The sequence below is a fragment of the Sus scrofa genome, chromosome 14, assembly GCF_000003025.6.
Source record: "Sus scrofa isolate TJ Tabasco breed Duroc chromosome 14, Sscrofa11.1, whole genome shotgun sequence".
Taxonomy (NCBI): domain Eukaryota; kingdom Metazoa; phylum Chordata; class Mammalia; order Artiodactyla; family Suidae; genus Sus; species Sus scrofa.
Window position 1 is genome coordinate 45412772 of NC_010456.5, and position 22945 is coordinate 45435716.

General features: G+C 42.0%; 1 protein-coding gene across 1 annotated transcript in view; it reads right to left on the bottom strand.

Moving 5' to 3' along the window:
- The window catches only part of TTC28 (tetratricopeptide repeat domain 28), a 607234-nt gene that overhangs the window by 94979 nt on the left and 489310 nt on the right, over nt 1–22945 (bottom strand). Inside the window, 2 exon segments of the mRNA XM_021074051.1 lie at nt 3501–4024; nt 5279–6620. Coding sequence (XP_020929710.1) covers nt 3501–4024; nt 5279–6620 — 1866 coding nt within the window.

The window sequence follows — 22945 nt, forward strand, 5'->3', positions numbered from 1 at the left end:
GTAAGCATTCTTTTCAAATTCTGTGCTGGTAAGTACATTTCCAGGTCACTCCAAGATGCCCCAGCAAGAGCTCAGGTGATGGCTATCAGCAGGAGACGTTTGCAGGGCAGGCAGGAACAGCGAAAGGAATGGAAACTAACTGGCCCCAGCTGTGAAATCCCTAGCTGTGCAAATGAAAACTCTTGGCCTATAAATTTATCTAACCCAATTCTTTGGCTGGCAAAGCCTTTGCTGGCAGTTCCACAGTCAAGTTCAGAAGCCAAGCTAACACTTTTTCCTATCTCACACACACAGCATCCAATCAGTGTTAGTGGGAGACACATCTGATGTCCTCCTGGAAACACTCACACTGACTGACCCTGCCTCCTGTTCCTGATGCCACAGACACATTTCACATCCAGTTGGCTTTTCTTTTAAGGCTGAGACTTTGATGTGACACAGCAGGGTTGCAGAACAAGTGCTATTATGAGTTGAAAGCTTTGAATGAGACTGTCCTCATTCAAATGGCCTTCAGAGAGGCACCTGCAGTTTGGTGTCACTTACCCACAACAAGGTCCTGTATTTCAGGACACTAGCAACCTCCAGGACTTTGTGCAAGTCAAATCCTGAGGGCAACCATTTATTGTATTGGCCACTAAGCAGCTCTCAACTCACTTTGTTCTCATCATCCTGCTCTCCGGACACAGGAGTGAGCTTGTGCAAAGACAGCATGAAGGCTCCCGCACTACAAGTGCACACAAAAGGAAGGACTTCCTCTTTCTAATCTAATTTGGGGTGAGTGGGAGTCTGCCTCATACTAGGCTCACACAATGTCAGACTTTTGAAAAGGAACTGAGTCAGTTGAGGGGCTAATAATTCAAGCTCATAAAATATCATATATCTTAAAATGTACATAACTCAGAAAAATCAGAAACAGCATTTTTTTTTTAGTTTAAATCATGTCGCTTAGTAACAAAAACAATATGTACTTGCAAATTATTCACATTTTAAAATACCTCATAGGGTAGGAACACAAGAGAAGTGTTTCCTGAGTAAAAACCAGGAGGATACCATTTGTTTAAACATTTAACAAGCTAACCATATTCATTCTTAAATACGGCTATGCCTGCTAGGTCTGGGTCTATGAGTTGAAAGTAAAATTCATTGAGGCGGCTCCCCTGGAAGGGATTGGGTGCAAGCAGAGACTTTGCTCCCTGTTGGATCCCAGCATGCAGAATACTCCCCAGCCGATAGTCAGAGGTTCAGCAGTGAAGAGCTAAAAGCCCACTGGGCAGACATGCTTTCAGTCCTGCCCTAATTCTCACCTGCTTATGCCTCTTAGGAATCTGCCTCACCCATCCAGCTTTCCTGGTGCCAAATTTGCCAGGAACTAGCTGGATCACTCCAGGTAAGTCACTAAATTGCTCTGGGCTCCCTTTCTTCATTTGCAAAAAGAGAAAAACCTGGATGAGACCTGTAGTTTTAATCAAGGGTAACACATAAATTACCTGGAGACCTTGTTCAAAAGACTCAGACCTGGCCCCACCCATGAGATTCTATTGCCTAGGTGCGGTGTGATGCTGGTCCAGCCCCTCCCAAAAGCCAGGAGAGCAGGAGTATTGAAGTAGTTTCCAACCAAACTGTTCCCTTGCTCTAAGAGGCTGCAGAGGCACAGAGCACACCTGAAGGGCCTTACAGGTGTCCTGTACCCGTAAAAGATCATGAGAAGCATTGGGTTGGGCCCACAGGACACACCAGACTCTTTGGTGGAGCATATCCACAAAAAAAGACACTGTGGAGATGCCATGATAAGAATTTAGATCTCTGCAAGACTTAAAATTACAAGAGACTGGAATTTCTTGTAATGTGGCTCGGATCCCTCATTGCTGTGGTTCTGGCGTAGGCTGGTGGCTACAGTTCCGATTCGACCCCTAGCCTGGGAACCTCCACATGCTGCGGGAGCAGCCCAAGAAATGGCAAAAAGACAAAAAAAAAAAAAATTTACAAGAAACAATAAAAATAGAGAGTTGTCCATAAATACAGAATTACATTACAATAGCAGCTGCTTCATGGAAATAAAAAACGAAGTACAAAAGAACACAGCTGAAAGGTCATCATATGCTGGGCGTGAATAGTTTTCACTTATTCAACTGAAAATCGTCCCCAGTATGTCAGAATTTTACCACTATCAAGTTTTAGGAAACCAAAGCCAACTCTCATATCCAATGCATTGAGGCAGAGCTCCTACTGGGAGCCAAGTAAGATCTAGGACGTGGCTTCCAGCTTCTCAGTAACCTCTCAACCTGCAGGCCAGAGCAAGACCTGGTCTGTGCAAAGGGACAGCGACCATCAGCCCCTGGCTCATGCTCCACTTTATTGCTGCTTCCCTCTCTCCATGTTTCCCAGTGGGCCTCAGGAGTAATAGTGGACATGGCTTCCTATCCCTGCTCTTTTCTTGTGAGCTAAGGAACAACTGCATACAAGATCTTGTGTGGTTCTGGGGTCAGGAAACCTGGGCTGAGCCCCATACCACCACTGACTGACCAACAGTCAGGATCAAGCCACTGAACTCTCTGAGCTTTGGGTCACTTAGCTACAAATGGAAATAAAAAGATGTCCTTCTCAAGGTTACTATGAGAATTAAATCGAATTAAGAAACTATATGCAAAATATTTTTGGAAACTAGAAATGAGAGTTTTTGCTTGAAATCAACAAACATTTCCTTTTACTAGTGAGCCAAGAAAGGACACCATATCTGGTTTTTCCCTCTCAGGATGACAGGGTGCAATGTGCCCATGTTAGAGGAAGAGCTTTTCAAAGTTGAATTCAAGAGGTAGAGGGCAAACACACAGCTGTGGGACTCCTGCTTTGCACAGAAGGAAGCATCTAAAGTGGACTGTGCTCAGGTAACTGCATGGAACAGAATGGGTGGGAGGAAGGGGAGGGGAGAGGGAAGCACTCACTTTCCGGGCCTGCCTGGAATAAGCCCACAGTGGTGCCAGCCCAAGCACTGGGGGTGATTGGCCCCAGGAAGCTTGGCTAAAGCTTGAACAACCCTCAGACAGATGCTTCTGGATTAGACCTCAGCTGCCACATGGACTTCTACATAGCTTTGATGTAGCTTAGATATTTTCTAGAGGGACAATATGGCTCAGAACAGATGGACATTTTCCTCTGATTCAGGCCCTTAAATTTTATATGATTAGATCTAACTTGATTCACCTGGTGAAGAGAGTGTTCATCCAGCTTTTCCTCTGAAAAGCAAGGAGGGTGTCAGCTCCTTGGGTAGCTGGCAAGCAGAGTAATAAGAAAGCTGGGTAATGCATTCTGGATAGTGGAAAGCTTTTGTACTATTAAGGAATACCCAGTGGGGGACACCATGGCTTTGGAGTTGAGCTGATGGTGTGGCCTCTGAGATCTCAATTCAGGCAGAGGTGGCCAAACTGTGCTTACTTCCTTCTGAGATAAATGAGCTCAGTTTCAGTGCAGACTGAGAAACTAGGATGGACTTTTTCACTTACCTTCCTGTAAGTACATGACTGCCTGGGAATAGTTCTGCAAAGCATGATGGGTCCTCCCGAGGCTACTATAAGACACTGTCTTGGCCACCAAGTCGTTCATCTGTGCAGCAATGCTTAGGTGCTGTTCTTGATAGACCACAGCCCTCTCAAAGGTGCCCAGGGATTCGTAGGTCAGGCCGAGGTTCCCATAGGCTCGGCCCTGGCACGTGGGGTTGTTGGTTTCCTCTGCTATCTGCAGATCAAGCTGGTGGTACTGCAGGGCTGTATCGTATTCCCCCATCTGCTGGTAAACACCCCCTAGGCCACAGGCCGCATCACTTTCCAGAGCTCGGTCTTTCATCTCTCTGGCAATGTTCAGCTGGCGTTCAAGGCAGGAAATGGCTTGTTCGTAATTCCCTAATTGGCTGTGAAGGCTTCCCAGCTCTCCATAGGCTTGGGCTTTATTAAAGGCCTCCCCAAGCTCATGGGCAACCACAAGCCTCTTTTCAAAGCACACAAGGGCTTGCTGCAAGCTCCCCATTGCCCTGTGGGGATATAGACAGAAAAGCAATGATATTATTTTGTGCAGGTGCAGACATGCTAAAGCCCCTGAGAAAATGAAAAGCATTTGTCACTGTCACTTACTATAGAAGCTCTTAACTCCTCTTCTAGCTAAAATCTATCATGTGCCCTTAGAGTGAGATGCAGGGGAATTTCATAATCTGGAAAGCAATTCAAAAGTCATCCCTTAGTGACCTTCCCGAGAGCTTGAGATTCAATGGGATATACACCCCAGAGGAAACATAAAATATATTAATAGGCACAATGATAGTAAGTGAACTGTTCGGTTCTTCGGGCCTCCCAATTTCCACTACTGCTTAGACTATGTTTTTGAAATCACTTTACAATGGCTATAAATCTTTCACCCTGAGCTTCTCAGAGCACTAGATGGGCGATGATTTAGTCTGACCTTTGCCCTTCCTCCACTCCAGGAGCCCTAATCCTCTGCCTGTCTGGAGAGGCCATATATTCTGCAGACACAGACACCTTCTTGGGTTCCCCACATTCAGAAGGAAAGAAAGCATCACCTTGGCCATCAGTGTGTCTTTTTGTGCTGCTAAGAGATGACATGATAAGAGTGAGAAGAGCATGGATTTTGGCAGCAGAGACCAAGTCAGCTGTGTAGGGCACATGAATTCCTTTCCCTGAGCTTCAGTTTCTGGATGTTAATGAATCTAGTATCCCATAGCAGATGATAATAAATGTAGACTAATACAGGGTTCTATAAAAGCAATCTAAGCAAGGTATCTGTGCAATGTGCCTAGCATGATGACAGTATATGTTTATTCACGCTCACCATTAACAGGTGGCTTTCTGTAAAAGCAGCACAACAGGGTCAAAGCAATTGGTGGGTGCAGACGTTATATTAAAAAACATATTCATATAATGTGAGAGGCATTCAGAAAAGATAAGTTAAATTGATTCATTCATCTTTCCCATTCCTATTGTCTCTTTTATACTGCTCATTATGACATAGTCAAAAAGGCTTGCATTTGGAGTCAAAGAGCCCTGGGTTTAACAGTCAGCGGTCCTTTTTAAGTTGTATAATCTTGGACATAAACTCTGAGCCTTAGTTTCTTCCTCCATAAGATTCCCATAAGTTCACAGAATCATTGGAGGAACCAAATGAGAAATGCTTTGTAGTTAATAAACTGCCCTGAAGACATTAAGTGGCCGTTACTGTCACAACTGCTTTTTGTGCAGGTTTATCGACTACATTCGCCCTCTATCATTTTTACCTGTGTCCATTTCCTAGGCCCCGGTAAGCCTTGGCTTGGTCCTGCATGCGATTCAGACTCTGGGCCACAGATAAATATTGTTCATAGTACTTGATAGCTTCCTCATAGTCACCCAGGGCCTCATAGCAATCCCCCAGGTTGCCATAAGCCCGGCCCCTGTCGAGGACAGATTCGTTTCCACTGAGCTGCTGTAGCATGGCCAACTGCTGCTCAAAGTAGCCGATAGCTTCTTCCATCACATTCATGTTCATCTTGGTGATGCCCATGTTGCCATAGACCTGGGCTTCTAGACTTGGGTCCTTCAGCTTCTGCCCCAGATCCAGCTGCTCTTCATAACACTTGAATGCCATTGTGTATTTCCCCAGGGCCATGTAGACGGCTGCCAGGTGCCCATGAGCTCTGCACTCTCCTGGCAAGTCACTCAGTTCCTGATACACCTCCAGCTCCTGCGTGTGATAACCCAAGGCCTTGTCATGTTTCTGGATCATACGGTACGCAGTGCCCAGGGCTGCATATGCACTGGCCTCCAGTCTTCTGTCCTTTACATGGTGAGCCAAGCCTAGCTGCTGCTCATAGAATTTTATTGCACCATTTACATCTTTTTTACAGATGAATATATCGCCCAGGTTTCCGAGGGCTCGAAATTTAGCCTGGGAATTATTCAGGGACTGGGCTAGGGACAGTAGGTACTTTTGACACTCTTCAGCTTTGCTGAAATTCAGCAGAGCCTTGAACGCTAAGCCCAAGTTGCAGTAAGCTTTTGCTTGGCTCAATTTGTCATGAAGGTCTTTGGCCAGGGCCAGATCCTGCTCGTAGTACTTCACTGCCTCCTGGTAATTTCCGAGGCAATAATGGGCATAGCCAAGATTGTGGCAGACTTTTCCTTCTCCTTCCATGTCCTGGAGGTCAGGAGCAAGGCGGAGGTACTGCTCATAGTAGGGGGCAGCCTGGATGTACTCCCCTCGAGAGCAGTGGAAATTGCCCAGGTTGCTGAGAGCCCGGGCCTCACTCTGGATGTCCCGCAGCTCCCGGGCAATGTTCAGGTGGTTCTGATAGTGCTGCAGGGCACGGTCGTGGGCACCCAGGGCCTGGTAGGCCACTGCCAGGTTTCCATGAGTGGATGCCTGTGAGGCACGGTCATTCACTTCCATGGAGATCTGCAGCTCCTGCCGGTGGTACTTGACCGCTTGGTCATACATGCCCAGAGCATTGTAGGCATTGCCCATATTCCCATAGGCACGGCCCTGGGCAGCATAATCGCTCAGCTCCTGGGCAATGCACAGGTGGGTCTTGTGGAGTTTCAGTGCCGTATCATAATCACCTTTCATCTGGTGTATGATTCCTAAGAGAAGAAAAGAATAGAAAAGGGTTGGAATGACTGATTAACAATCTGGAAAAAATGTAATTTGCAACTCAATTTATACTTCAATACAATCCAGATGAATTAAAGAATTTAAAATAACAGAAGGTAGAATTAAATATTTATCAGCTCTCCGGAGGGGCGATAGTTTTCTAAGCTTTGAAGCAACAGAAAAAAAAAATGACAGATTTAGTTACAAAAATGAGTTTTATACTACAAATATATATCTAAAATTAAAAGGCAAACACAATACTGGAATATATGTGAATCATATATGAAAAAATTCAATAGCTATTGTGTGTAAAGATTTTCCTCGGTTTGATTAAAAAAAAATCAAGACCCCAATTTACTGAAATAGGCAAAGAACAATAAGTATGAGCAGACAACTCACACAAATACAAAGAGTAACCACAGGGGGAAATGTTAATTTCTTTTAATAATCAAAGAAATGCAAAATTAAGCAACCCTGAAGTACCATTTTACTTTTACTAAATTAGCAAACAAGAAATGTAAACATCTTATATTGATGAGGTGGCCTGGAAGCTGGTAAACACATCAACTGCTGGACAAAAATGGGAACAGCCTTTGGAGAAGCAACATAGCAAAATGCGTACACACACACACACACACACACACACACACACACACACACACACACACACACGGTGCTGCTCAAACCCTGCAGTCCTGCTCGTGGAAATGTCTTCTGAGGAAATTATTCGACAAATGCAAAAGCTATACACATAACAATCTTCACTGCAGTGTTATAGATTAGTGAAAAATCAGAAACATCTTCAATGGCAAACACTGGGGGATCACATAAGTACATTTTGGTATATAAACTCAATAGGGGATTATGCAGTCATTAAAAAGATAATTATGAAGTCTATGCATAAAAACGGGGGAGGGTGGATGTTCTTGCAATAATGTTAAGCAGAAAAAGCAGAAAACAATGCTGCATGTTCTCTCTGACAATGACTATGAAAATGAATGTGTGCACATGGATAAGACCTTGAGGGGATTATGCAAAAGTAAAAACAGCTCCCCTGTTAGGTGATGGGATTTGAATGATTTTTGTTCCAAAATATCTTGTAATTCTGCCACCCAGCTTTTACAGTTAACAATAATAACACTTCAAACAACCCTCATAAACTATGCTATAGCTGCTAAGCTAAGCTGTTGTTTTTACAAGCAGCTTCAAAATGAGATATAAATATCATAAATATAAAGTAGTTCCAAATGAGGGATATCATAATGGTAATTTGGGAAGCACCTTTAAGGAGACCCTGGTTCATCCCAGTTGGGACTGGGGTGAGAGGCATGGAAAAGGTGGAAGGATTTAGTACACAAAAAAGATTTCTATTTACCCTTGGTTCTGAACATACTTTTCTATGCATCGGTGTGTGAACTTTGCACTGGTGACCAAAACCTGAAGAAGTACAAGAACTCAAAAACACCAAATTGTTTCTTGCTAAAATGTATTAACTCAAAATAGAGGTATCAAGAAAGCTGTCAAAATCCAACTTTTGCAATTTCCTTAGCTCTACAACACATTTCATTCACTCATTCATTCACTTACACACTGACCCAGCAAATATTAACTGAATATTTATTGTGTTCTAAGCCTTGTGGTGGGGAGCACACAGGGAGGGAAAGGAAGAAACACATCTGCTCTTAAAAGCACACTGGGGCAGAAGGGAGACAGTGGTGAAACAAGTACTGTCAATATACATAATAAAAACTGAAGTACGGTGGGGGCAGGCAGGGGAGGGTTGGCGGGGAGAGAAGAGCATGCCGCTCCTCTGGGCCTGACTTGCTCCCTTCCCTGCAGTGGAAGTCTGCCCTGCCACAGGAGTTATACCTGTCTCTGGGTCTAGTCATCTAGATTTGGGGCACTAGATAAACCATTTAGCCTCTGAGCTTTTTTTAGTTCATCTATAAAATAAAAATAATAATCTTTATACCAACCTTAGAGGATACTAGTGAGGATCAAATGAAATAGAACAGGTGCAAGTGCAATATAAACTATAAAGTGATTCAAATATTAGTTACTGAAATTCTATATGCTCCCAGGGAAGGGAATTCTTGCAGTGGCAGAGTTAAACAAACTAGGGTAATTATTCTATATATTTTCTTGTATGAATAAAATCTTTCATAATTTAAAATAAGTAAATCATGGTACTCTGTTGATAGAATAACATGGTGCCATTAAAAATGGTAAAGTAGAAGTTTATATATTGACATGGGGAAAATTACACTATATTAAGAGGATATATGGTCACAAAACAATACACTTAATAAAAACATTAAAAGGATGTATGTATATACTTACATGTTTACACATACATACAGCACAAAATTTTTAAGATGTTATTAGTAATCTTCAGGTGGTGAAATTCTGCTTCTCTGTATTTTAAATGGTTTTTCTAGACGAAGGCACAATCCTTGGTTTAAAAAATTACTCAAAGTATTTTTGAAACTCTGAATCAATAAGAGAAATATTCCCAGGAATTGGGTCAGGTCACTCCCCTGGGTTGGAGATGTCACTGGTATCTAAGCTGGAAGGATCAGTTTTCCAGAACCTCTCTCAAGGTTACAAACTCTAAACTGCCCAAAAGACACTACACTAGCATCACCTGAAACCCTGTTTGTGGTGAAAAATTATTAGTGACAGAAACATCTCAGTGCTAAAGACCTGAAAGTGGCCTGTATCTAAATTGCTTTTATCTAAAGAGAAACTTTTAGGTTTCAAATTTCTAGGTATCCTTAGAGGAAGTGAATCATTTATTCCCTCCTTCCTCAGCTTCTGCATCTCTAAAATAAGAGTCAAAGTACCTGCCCAGCCATAAGTGCATGGTTATGAGCAAAGCCAGAGTTGGGAAGGGCAGCAGGAGGCCCTGCAAATCCCTCTGAGCACTTTCCCCTACAGCGATGCCTTTGCATTGATTTTTTTCCCACAGCTTTTGGACTTCACAGCAATAATTCTTAAGCCAATGTGATCATTAATTGGTTGCTAAGATGTTAAAAGGAAGCAAGCAGCATGGGACCTTCAGAGAAGGCCACTGAGGAACCTCCGGTCTTTTGTTTGCCCCTTACCACCAAAGAAACAGGTCTACTGGCTAGCACCTCATCCTTCTCACTTGCACCGTACCCTTATAGGAAGCTGGCTAAGTATCTGGAAGGCACACTGTAATGGAAAAAGGCACAGAACTATAAGTCAAAAATCCCATTTCACAAGCCTAGGGCCTATAAATGAGGCTCCCACCTCACTCAGCTGAGTTTCTTTGAGACCATAAGTTTGTCTCTGAGCCTTTTTTTTAAATTGAAAACTTTTTGATGTTTTTTGTTGTCTTATTAATAAGGCCAATTATTATATAATAATTATAATCACCTCAAAGAAATGGTATGAGAAACATAATAGTGTAAATCAATAAGCTTTGTTAACTATAGCATTCTACCTAAACATTGTATGTGCAGTATTCAGAGAACTAGAGTTCAAAGGAAAAGGAATTCTATTTCTCTTATTCTCAAGGCCTTCAGAGTCTGGCTAGTTAATAGGGAGCAGTTGGGATGATAATGGCTACCCAGGGTTCAATGATTTGTGAAAGAAACTGCCTGCTGGTTATGGCAAACCGATCCAACTCCCAGCCAGCTTGCCCGCAACTCCCCTCCTCCCCTCCTTCCTCCTCGGCTGACACTTCCAACAGTCTATAAAGAATCAGAGGAAGATTCTCAAAACAAAGACTTCCAGACGCAGGCAAGGGTAAGAGGAGATGGGCCGGCTAAGATGGGAATTTTTTCTTCCGCCCACTGTATTCACTGCCCCAGCCACTGCCAGCCTGGAGAATTCTGAACGGAACATTACACTCTCTTGGCAGCCCTTCTCTTTGTTGAGGCAACATAAAAGCGGCCCTGAGAGCTGCCAGCAGAGTGACTGCACATGCTGAGGAGATAATCTACAGATCCTCCTTCTCTTTCGAGACCACAGCTTGATTTTTCAGGGCCGTCACTCAGATGAAGACTTACAGAGGGCCTGTCAGCAGGGGCCCGCTAGGTGTCAACGTGCCGCAGGGAGGGGAATTAAATGAAGATTAGTGGGGCAGAAGACCCTCACAAAGCCCAGTTCTCACAAGGTGTGTGGAGAGAGGACACATGGCTATGGATTTATACATCCCCACTGTAAGCCTCCCGCTATGCATCAGGAATCGTCACTCCATGGGAATAATAATACCTACTGCAAAGTGCTGTTTGAGGGCTAAGGAGTCATGCTTGCTAGGAGTTAGCACAAGTGGCTGGAACATAGCATGTGCCCAATACATTCTGCCTCTATTATTAACAATTCCCAGCAAAGACCAAGGGAGTTGTGAACAGGACAAGGCTAGCAGAAGAATTCTCCTGAAAGGGAAAGTTAGCATTCTAGCAGTGAATTTTGGCAGCCTTTTCTCTTGCAAATTCTCTAAAAGTAGGGCCTCAGTGTACTTCTACAAATGATGGATGCACTCCTTTCATTTACTGAAAATATTATTATTATGACTGGTAATAGTGCATGATCCAAATGGGGCTTTAAGAGCTCATCTATTTTTTCCTACGGTTTCAAACAGGTTGAGTTCAGGTACATCCCAGCCAAATCACCAGCTAGTCTGAGGAAGTATCAAGATTTGGGAACTGGAAGAGCTCGCCTAACTTTATAAATAATGTGACCCTGGCCCAGTGAGAGGAAGTGAGTTTGTTACCGATCTGGGAGAGGGACTCCTGACCCATGTACCTTCAGCTGCACCAGCCCATCTGCTTTCAACACATAAATGAACTGTACTTAGTCTTACTAGGTGTGACATGGGATAGCAGCTGGACTTTAAAAATTTCTCATCCGCTAGAAATACATATGAAATTACTTACAGATGAAACAATATGGTGTCTACTATTTGCTTCAACACTACTCCAGCAGAGGAGAAAAGTAAGCATATACGTGTGTTTACAGAGACAGATGAAATAATATTAGCAAAATATTGATAACTGGGTTATAAATACGTGGGGATTCATTATACTATTTGCTCTCTCTGTGTGTATATGTATGTGTTTGAAATTTTCGGTAATACAAAGTTAAATCAAATAATCAAGATACGCAGAGAGGTGTGTAGCTCCTTTTGGATCAAGTAACTTCCCCATAGCTAAGTCCTGATGTGGATGTTTAAATTCATTTCTCGTCTTTGGAAACCCAGTAGCAAAAAAGAAATCAGCTGGTCACCAGCCTCTACAGCTACACCAGCCTACATTATAGCCTTCTTCAGGATGGGAGAGGGACATGTGTAGGCAGGACAATCCTGTGCTTTGTCCCACTGCCTTGATTTGTTCATCATCATGATATTTACTTTTGTCTTTAATTTCAAATTATCTTAAAGGATAGGGTGATACTTTGTCTATCAAAGAGGAAGAGTGGAAAGGGAAGGGGAATGGTAACTGAGAAAACCAGTTCCACAGAACATTCTGCAGCAACACATATTCTTAGCTGTTTCTCTCAATCCTCCCTCTCCCCAGAGAATGTACCCTCATTTCTCCAGGGGACCCATTATTCCAACTCTAGACATCACTCGTTTCCTTGGATCCTCTCCATTTCAAGTCTCCACATAGAATCCTCTATAATGTACTTCAAATATCTCAAAGTTTGGGATGGGGAGGAGGGGACAGATCTGGTTAGTAAACAAATGGCTGCAATTAAAAGCATGAGAGCACAGTACTCTGTGCTATAAATGCAGTCAACTGGCTGTTTTACCTAACCCATTTTCAGGGGACAATTGTTCCTGGAGGCAAGTCTCCATTATTTTTGCCAGTGGAAGATGCAAAGGTATAGATATTTTTAAGTGGCAGATTATTCCAATGTTACTAATCATATGATTACAGCTATAACTTTTTCCTGGTAGGTAAGCTTTACCTGAGAACCTGAGCCTGGTTTTCCACTTGGTGATCTCACTCACTCCTCAAAGTAATCTTGTGAGGTTCAATAATCGTGGTCTCAGAGACCCAGAAGGTACAAGAACTTACTCAGGCCCAAAAAGCTCCAAGTGGCAGGACCGATATTAGAACCTAGGTTCTCCTGACTCAGGAGTCCATGCTATTTCACTTGCTCCCCATTGGGAATGAAGCTGGAATGCCTTCTAGTGAAAGGTGGTCATGATGTTGTACCCATTTCCTCTTTATTAACATTAGTATACTGTTGTGGCAAACCAACTCTGTGGCAACTATGTCAAAACAAGGTGATGATCTGGCTAAATTCATTTCTCGACCAGCGAACTATATATTAGAGATCAGAAAATCCTAAGAGACTTGGGAACACAGGAGGAGGCAGAAGTAATCATCTCTGTGGGCAACACCTCAGGAAAATGCCAGGCCATCATGTCTCATTTATCTTAATTATATCTGTCTACTTTTTCTACCAAACCCACCAGGCTCTCCCTGTTCCGCCAAAGGATAAGTGAAGTTAAGAGCCTGTTATCTTCTTTTGCTTCAACAGCAATTCAGGATGTTTTCAGTGACATTGAGAATACAGTGGCACTTCTATCCCAGATCCCAATTGCCCTTCCCTTCAGTTCCAACCCTAAGGAGCTTGCTATGATAAAACCGAGGAAATCCTTGCAGATCACCATTTCATCCCATGAGCACACTTCACTGGAAACGACCTGTCTTACCAATCCTTCCAGCTTTACTGAGGTATAATTGACAAAATTATATATATTTAGCAGTTCCCTTTTGGTGCAGCAGGTTAAGGATCTGGCATTGTCACTGCTGCAGTAAGGGCTCAATCCCTGGCCCAGGAACTTCCACATGCTGTGGATGCAGCCAAAAAATTATATATATGAGAATTATATATTTAATTTAAAGAGTACAATGTGACTTGATAGACATATACTTTGTGAAATGATGACCACAATCAATTAAGGCATCTATCACCTTTCTGTGGTGAGAATGCTGAAGGTCTACTCTCTTACAATAACAGTATTATTAACTATAGCCATCATGCTGTACCTGAGATCCCCAGAATTTATTCATCTTGTAACCAAACTTGGAGGAAGTAAAACGTAGTGGAAAGAGAAATAGAGAGGCCCTAATTGCACAATCGCTGGCCCTCAAGGCTTCCCTTAGGCTGAAAAGAGGCTGAGGCAACTCCTCTGTAGTCCTTCCTGCCACTGTCCCAAAGGCCTGGGCTGAAACACGGTGACAAGAACCCAGCCTGGAGCCCACTGGAGTTCACAAATACTTCACTGCCTTTGTACATAGCTCCACTTCCTACCTTCCCTCAGATAGTTAAAACCAAGACTGCAGGTGAGCAGCTCAGTGATTCCCGGGGCCTATACAGCGGTAAATCCTGCAGCAGTGGGGAAGATTAATTAGGCCATGAAGTAGGGGAAATAATAATTAAACCTATTAAAAAGGAGGTGGCTACAAAGGGGGCTTAGGAGATGGATGATGAGGTAGGAAGCGCTAGGCACAGGCATCCCTAATAGCTGTGACCAGGCCACTGTGAGAGAACTTGGTGCGCAGCCCAGAGCAGAGTGAAAAATATTCTGGGCCTGCCTGGCCAAGCCCGGCCATTAGTCACTGTTTGGAAAAGGCAATGTATGCCTGGTTTTCATTCTGGATCACAATAAGAGGAGGGAGGCACCCTCATAAGTTCACAATGCAGAGAATGTTACAGGGAGTTAGATTCGATGTGAAGCAAACATTTCTTTTGTTTCAAGCCCTGGGACAGAATCACGGAAAGGCAGATAGCTTCTGTTCCTCCCTTGAGTTGAGCCTCTGGAACTGGTCCACTCCCACTTTCCTAGAGCACCTTCTGGGGGTTCCTCTGGCCTGTCATGTAAAGATTAGGCCAATTACAATGGCATTTATGAGCCAGCCTCAAAGCCGCCCACTCGCCCTCTTGCTCTCTTCCACCCTGCTTTGGGTGCCTGCCTTTCTCAGCATTGTGTGAAAGATTTTACTAACATTCCCTATTCTCTGCTTCTCTTCTGCATCCAGGCATCTATTTCCTCACTCATCAGAAGCTAGGCATGGCCAAGTGATTTGCTTTGCCCAAGGAAGTGTGAGTATAAGTAAGGTGTCACTTTCAGACAGAAGCACTGAAGGGCTGGACTACAATCGTCCAGGCTCGCCTGCCCAGCCCTGACTGGGAATCTTTGTGTCAGCTGCCCCCAAGGGCTTATAGGAACCTGTGGTAGGTAGTGTATGAATATAATACTTTGTTGTTTGGGGCCAATATTTTTGGGCTGTTGTTATTGCACCAGACCTTAACACATCCACATAGATGAGCCATCTAATACAAATACTTCAAGCCTTGTCCTAAGCTACAATTTCAAACTGTCCTTAAAAGTCTGTGTGAGGAGAGAGATACCTATTAATAGACACTTCATGAGGGGTTTGGGTGGTCATTAGCACTTTGGGATATTCTCAATTCTAGCCCTCGAACAAGAAAGACTGTTAAAATCCATAAATTTTAACCAAATTACCTTGGATCCACACAGAATAGGCTTCAGTGAATTGAGGGTTTAGTTGTTTTTTTTTTTTTTTTTTTTTTTTTTTTTTTTTGCTTTTTAGGGTCATATCCACAGCATATGGAAGTTCCCAGGCAAGGGGTAGAACTGGAGCTGCAGCTGCTGGCCCAGGCCGCAGCCACAGCAATGCCAGATCCCAGCCATGTCTGCGACCTACACCACAGCTCACGGCAACAACAAATCGTTAACCCATTGAGTGAGGCCAGGGATCAAACCTGCATGCTCATGGATACTAGTTGGGTTTGTAACCTGCTGAGCCACAGTGGGAACTCCCAGTTGAGGTTTAATCTTAATGCCTTAAGGTTAGCTGATTTGGTTTTCATTCAAGTTTGCAATTAGAAAAAGCACATGGAAATCTATTATAATCTTTGCTGTTAAAATTGTATTGATACTATAAATTTTGTTACCAAAATCCCTTATGTAAAACCTCTTTTGAGAAATTTCTTTTAGAATTTAATTTTCCTTCCCCTGAGGAATTCTATGCTTCCATCTATTGGGTAATGATAATTACGGCTTTCTCCTTTTGCTTTGACCATCAGGAAGCTCTGGCTCAAATATCAAACTCTATTTAACACCTGTGTTAGCCTTTATGGGCTGCATGTTTAGGTTCTTTTCCCTGATGCTGGTTCCCTGCTTTTATTTGTATTTCTGATCTTGAGTTTCTATTTTCTATTTTTAGTGAATCATCATTTGATAAGCTAAGTAAAATCGTTTATGGAATAAAACAAGTTATAAACAAGCAAGCAATCAAAAACCTCTTTCACATCTGTTGCATGCTCAACTGACTTTGCCTCGGCCATCTGCCTGCCCCTCTAGCCTGTCACTTCTTGATTTTGCTGCAGTTTGTTTAGTTGGCCCTGTTCTAACAGCTTTAATAACGCAGAAGTGCCAGTTACTCAGAGATGGCACTTTATAGTGAGAAAGGCACTGTGACCAGAATTAGAAGTTTCCTGTCCTTGGTTTTACCATTTCACTGTTTCATACTCTTAGGAAAGTTATTGCTCCTGGCTTCAAGTTCTTATCTATTTCAGATGGCTATCACAAAGATCAAATAAAACAGTGAATGTGTGTGTGATACTTCATTTTCTAGGATATCATTGTTAATGCTAACAGTTTCAATTACCATGGTGCTTGACATTACAAATAACAAAATCAAAATACACCTTTTCCTCTAACATTATTTTACTATAGAGTATAATTCACTTTGTCTTAAATGCCATCATATTTCCCAAAGGGAACTTGATACCAGGGTGTATGATCTAAGGAGAGTGCAAAAGTAAGGGCTCTGAGAATATTATAGCCAAGCTCTGCATATGATGAGAGAAATAGAGATCATTGCTTTAAGGGTCTCAGTGTGTGTGGTGGGGAAGAGGAGGCCCCCCGGGGTATTTAGAAATGGAAATGTGGCAATTTTGATTGTCAAAACATCTGGGGGCCCACATGGATAGGCTGTGGGTGGGGCTAGGTGTACCCCCCACAATGAAGAACACTTGTATCCCTAAATGCCAAGAGATACACTGAGGAACACTGGATGCTGATTATACCCTGGCACTAATTACTAATCTGAAAAAAAACAGCTTTACTTCTGTACTGTCATACAGTTGAAGCTGTTAAAATAAATCATCAAAACTAATTAATTGGGAAGTCTTTTGGCTGGTGTCTAATAATTTAAGCAAAAGGCTAAGAAACTGGAAAACTTAATTTTAAAATCTGGTGTTCTAACTGATCCCCTTCACCAGTTTCTTACCTGTGAAATGTAATTCACTGAGAAGATAAATGAGAAAACATCATCTATGGGCTTCCTCCCAATTTCATTATGATAACGAGGAAGAGGCGAACCCTTCCCTAAATAATAAAAATAGTGGTAGTGTAATAATAACAATGATATACAAAATTCTCCTTTGTGATTTCATTTAATACTATGACAACAAGAACCAATTATGTGCTCCCACATATACAATTCCAGCTCACAGTTCTCTCCTAAGCATAGTCTCATAAATCTGCCTACTGTATGTACTTCAGATAACCCAAACTCAGTGTTTCCAAAAATGTTCATTGAATTACTGAATAGAGGCCAGTCTAACATTTTACAGTGCTTGTCAGTTTTCAAAGTCTTTGGGCCTCCATTATCTTATTTGAGCCTGCTTTTGAAGACACTCACAAAGGCCACATGGTCACTGAGTCACACTGCTAGGAACCGAGCTCAGGCCCACAACCTCCCAGCCCAGCACTCTTCCCCTGGAGTACTTCACCTCTCTGAGAACCTGAGGCAGCAACTGCTGCAGAATTCAACTGTGCAATTTGCAGTAAGGACAATGCCTGTCTCCCGAGGCCACATCACTCCATCAGCCCAAGAGGACAAGAGATGGCATGGTCTGCCCAGACCAACAGGGAGCCCTGGAAATGAAGAGGGAAAGGGAGGAGGAGCAGAAGAGCTGGCCAAAAGAACAGCTCTTCAAAATGATTTCACTTTGCAAATTCAATTGCAAAGACAGATGGATTTTCCAGCAAGGCTGGAGAGCAAATTATGAAATCTGCTTTCCCAATGCAATCGGGTCTGAAAAGCTTCATTTTAAAAATTCACACTGGATAGAAAACTCAAACTCTATGATTGTGTGAAGTGTTCTAGCTAGATTAAGCATAATGCTATCAAAACAAGTGATTCATATATTCTGCTCATTTTTCTATTAGTACATGGGCTTTTGGTTAGGGCAATTTCAAAAACATGGAAAAGAGCAAAATGGGATTGGAAATGGGAATCCATTTACTGTTTTCAGTTTTTCTTCCCTTTCTGTTTAAATGAGAGGAATTTACTTTGGAAATTAGAGGCTCCTAAGGCTGGCTCACTCATGCACATTACAGAATAGTTAAATGTGTCTTCCTCTTGTGAGCCACTTTAAATCTGAAACCCATTTACCTCCTTTTTTTTTTTTTTTGTCTTTTTGCCTTTTCTAGGTCCGCACCCACGGCATATGGAGGTTCCCAGGCTAGGGGTCCAATCAGAGCTGTAGCCGCGGGCCTACGCCAGAGCCACAGCAACTCAGGATCCAAGCCACGTCTGCAACCTACACCACAGCTCACGGCAATGCCAGATCCTTAACCCACTGAGCAAGGGCAAGGATGGAACCCGCAACCTCATGGTTCCTAGTCGGATTCGTTAACCACTGTGCCACAACGGGAACTCCCCATTTACCTCCTTTATTCAAGTTGCAGACTCACAGGATCAGAGAAATCTGTAGGAATAACCAAACATTGGGCTTCCCAAAACATTTGTTTGTTCTTGACACACCTCACAAACCTGCTACCTCAGGAAGAGGTGAGTCCTTGTCTGTCTATCCTGCCAGACCAGTCACCTGTCCATCTACACTCCCATCTCTAGCCAACCACATCTTCCTTGTACATATAAGTAAAGGAACCACCCAGTTTCTCCCCCTCTGATCACACACAGAAACACTAACACAGAATACTATTAATGTCAAGACTCAGAGCATACAACTTTAATGCTGTTGTGGCTTTCTTTTTGTCCTTTTGGCATGCATTTTTTTTTTACATTATTGAGATTCTATAATAATTAAAATTGAACATAATAATCTCAAAAATATTTTTTCAATTATAAAAATAATACATATTTTAAAATGTTTCAGCAGACTACAAAGAGTGAGTCACCCAACACCCATTTTCACTTCCTCCTCTTCCCTTGCTGCCTCTGGCTAGGGATCTGGAAAGCTAAATATTCACTTCCCCAGCCTCCTTTGCAGTCAGGGTTGGTCAAGTGACATTCTTGTGGTTAGTAGGCAAAAGCGTAAGTCTGCTGGCATTTTAGAGAAAGCTTTTGCTTTTCTGATAAAAGGATACAGAAGCAGCTGGCTCAGCATCCCCTGCTTCTTCTGATTTGAATAAATCATGATGCCTGGAGCTTTAGCAGCAACCGTGTTACCATGAGGCAAAAGAGACTTGCATGAGAGAAAGGCCAAGGGAATTGCCCTGTTATTCTCAACTTCTGTCAGGTGGCTTACACTTACTGTTTTTTGAGAAAAAGAAGCCCTATTTGTTTAAGCCATTGTAAATCATATTTCCTCTTTCTTAGGCAAAGGACTGTTGTTTCTATGTTCAATGCAGAATATATGAAATACAGAAAAACTCTGTTTACCTATCTACCTGTGTTACTCTATGACTGTCTGAGATAATCAGTGCTAATGTTTTAGTATAGTTCCTGACAATCTTTTTTTTGGTGCGTTGGTATGGTTGTTTTGCTTATATTACTGTGATCATATCATATGTACTGACTTGTAAACATAATTAAAACAAAAGCAGGTTCTTTAAGGAAGATTATAATAAAAGAATTTTGATGATGGATATCTGCCATTAGGTCTATGCTTAGAATTAGGTCATTCAACATGGGTTTAAAGGATGCAGGCAAGTATTTCTCAAGTTTCTTGGTAATGAAAATAGTTATTATGTTGCTCACTACAGTTCTGCTTTGTACAATAAAAAAAGGTTTTAAGTTCAGTAATTCTTCTTACAGTGTTTTAACAATGTAAAAACAAGCCATTCTAAGTGCTGGGATACTTTCGGGGTTATCATGCTGGACAAGAGATTTCATTTGAAATGGGGGGTAAAGGATGTGGCAAAAAAATTTTTCTTCTGGTGTTGGTCAAGGGTCAAAGAAGTGAAGTTCACAGGTACACAGCAGGTTCAAACTTCTCTTGGCAGAAGAAGTCACTTTGCAATACACCATCAGTCAATGGAAATGTGGGAGCAAGAGGAGAAAAAGATCTTCAAAGCCCTGTACCAACACTTTCCAATCCTTGTCTTATTTCTTGGTTCTTCTCTTCTGTATTCTAATAGAGCTCACTCTGCATTCACTGATTCAGCTCCCCGCTGTATCAGTTCTGCTCAGTTCCACTTTTACTGCAGCTTTTACATTTTCAGGTTTCCCACAGTTCTTCCTTCTATCACCCATCTTCTTTTTCATCTGATCCTTTTTCCATCTCAACCTGCTTTCTTCTTTTGGTTACTTACTCCTATCTCATGTCTTTTTGTACCTACTAAGGATGCTAAACTTGTAAAAACTTTTCTCTTAGTTCCTACAGTAAACAATACTTAAAAGTCTGTTTACCTTCTGGGAATCAATGTTGCCCCACCCTTATTTTATAGAAATTTTTCATTTATCTCTTTTTTTCCTGTTTAACCTTCAAATAAAGCAAGCTGTATCTAATATTACTCATAAATAAAGTACAGGGTTTGTGTTCCAGGGGGAGCTGGCCCCATCCTTCATGTGCTTAGGCTCTGGCCAAATTCTGGTCTCAGATCTATCATTAGATGACAGAATGATGAAGTATATGATGCCTAGCTCAATTTTCAGTGTATAATAATATCCATTTTAATGGCTAAAACTATTGAGGACTTACTATGTGCCAGGCACTATTTTAGACATTTTACATGTGTCAATGTAATTCTCACAAGGGCATATGAGTTAAGTACTATAATTATCCTCATGTTCCAGATGAGTCAGAGAGAGGCTAAGGAACTTGCCCAAGGTCATACAATTAGAAAGTGGCTGGGATTTGAACCCAGACAGTCTGATTCTAGAGTTTAAGCTCTTAACTAGTATCTTTGATAGCATTTAATGGCATCTGGGCAATAAACCAAGGCTTCTGTGAGCAAGATATTTGTAGAGAAGGTGGCATTTGGGGAGGCATTATCTATGCCCAGTGACTTCTAAATCATCACTAGACCACTTCCCTGAGGCTTTCACTTTATCAACTTGGGATGGAAGTAGGGGGAGGTAACTCTTGAGGACAAAATCCCATAAGTTCCCCAATACAAAAAAGATGGATTCTAAACTGGGTGGATTCTAAACTGCTTAACCAGCCTCATCTTCCATGTCTCACTAGTCTGAACCTTCTACTCCAGCTAGCTCTCTTCTGTGTTCTTCAAAGGAGTAAACTGAATACACTGCACACTCTAAAGAAATAATAACAGTGGCAATTATGGTGACTGAGTGGTACACAGATCTTGCCTACAAAGCACTCATCATGCTCTCATCTCTCTCTTCTCTTTATCTTTATAGTATTACTCGGGGGGATGCAAAGTTATTAATCATTCATTTTCCAGATGGAGAAACTGAAGTACAAAGAAGGGAAGCAATCTACTCAAAGTCAGACAGCTGGTCACTGTTAGTACATACCTGTTTTCTATCTCATCTCCTTAGGATCAGGTCCTGAGAACCCTCCAGAATGAAAAATAACTTGATTTACTCATTTCTGTTGGCTCAGACATAATTTGCTAAAACACCATTATAATTCTCTTGGCAGACACTGCAGTGCTGTAGTGGGCATCAGGGTAAGAGGTGACGAACACAGGCTTGTGCTCATGACCTCATGGGGGAGGCATGATCACAACATGGGGTAAGAAGTATAGGAATGGAGGCACCACAAACAATGCCCAAGCCTCCCTAGCCACAAGGTGCTTCTTCTAATGCCACCAGTGCTGCCAAAGGCTCTGCTAAGTGTGTGCATGTGGGAGAGTAAAGAATGTTTTCATACCTTGAACTTCAGTAACAGAAAACAGTATGGGCTTTACAGCAAGAGGATTCATATTTCCTTTTATTATGTACTTACATGCAATAGTTCATAAAGGTCTGTTTGAAAAAAAAGATCATCACAAATCATTAATAAGACAGGTTAGCTTGCTTAACAGCGATTTTTTAATGATTAATGAAATTTATTCATCATAAGAATATGTTCATAAGTAATTCACAAATGCTTTAAACATACTCAACCATTAATTTATAAAAATGTTGCACAGCTCATTACCAAAAAACTAGGTAAGAGACAAAAGGATAGTTTTCTCTAATGAAGCATCTGCATAAATTAGGTTTAAAAAAAAAGCCACACTGGGGGCTTAGAGACTGCACATACCCATCTACAATCTTTAGAGGAACTGCGGGAATGGAAATTAGAAAGCAGCAAAGTCACTATATTCTTTATTACTGAAAGACTATGTACCCCTGAGGCAAAAAAAACAACATATGAAAAGAGAGACTACATTGGTTCTAGAAAGGACTGGAAAGGAGTGGAGAGAAAGAATGAGTTTGGCTCTCTGTCCAAGCAGATGTGAATGACTTAGTGCAGCACTGAGCAGTTTCTACATTGACAAGACTCCCTCAGTTTCTGAAGTAATGAACAGCCCATCTCCTTAGCAGTTCCAATCTACATGGTGCCAGCAGTTGCCATTGAAGGACAAGTATGGTTCCCCAAAGGAAGAAGTGGCCATACCTTAACATAATGAACTAATCTAATCTTGAAACTCTTTAATTATGGGGCTGGACCCTGGGCATATCCTTCAGATTGATAAAAGTCACAAATATAACTATAGTTGGGTTTGGCCACAGAGAACTATGGGTTTCCAGTGTTTTCTAACCCAGTTTTGAGCAGCAGTTCCAATTTCTCAGGTTTTTGAGGTTAATCCATGTTCCACAGTCCTCTACAAATTCCATTCTCTACAACAGTTCACTTACATACAGAGTTTCTCCAGGCTGAGTAGGTGCAAAGATAGTTTTCCCACAGAAATAAAGGCCGTTTTCAAGGTCTGTTGGCCTGAGGAGTCACTCACTAGTCTACAGTACATAAATTTAGATTAAAAAAGGAAAGGTCTTTGCCTTACCCTTCTAGTGGGAAAGGCTGCCACTATGTAAATATAGGGTCATAGCAGACTAACAAAAGTAATCATAAGTGATTTCGTGTTTTCTGAACCTTG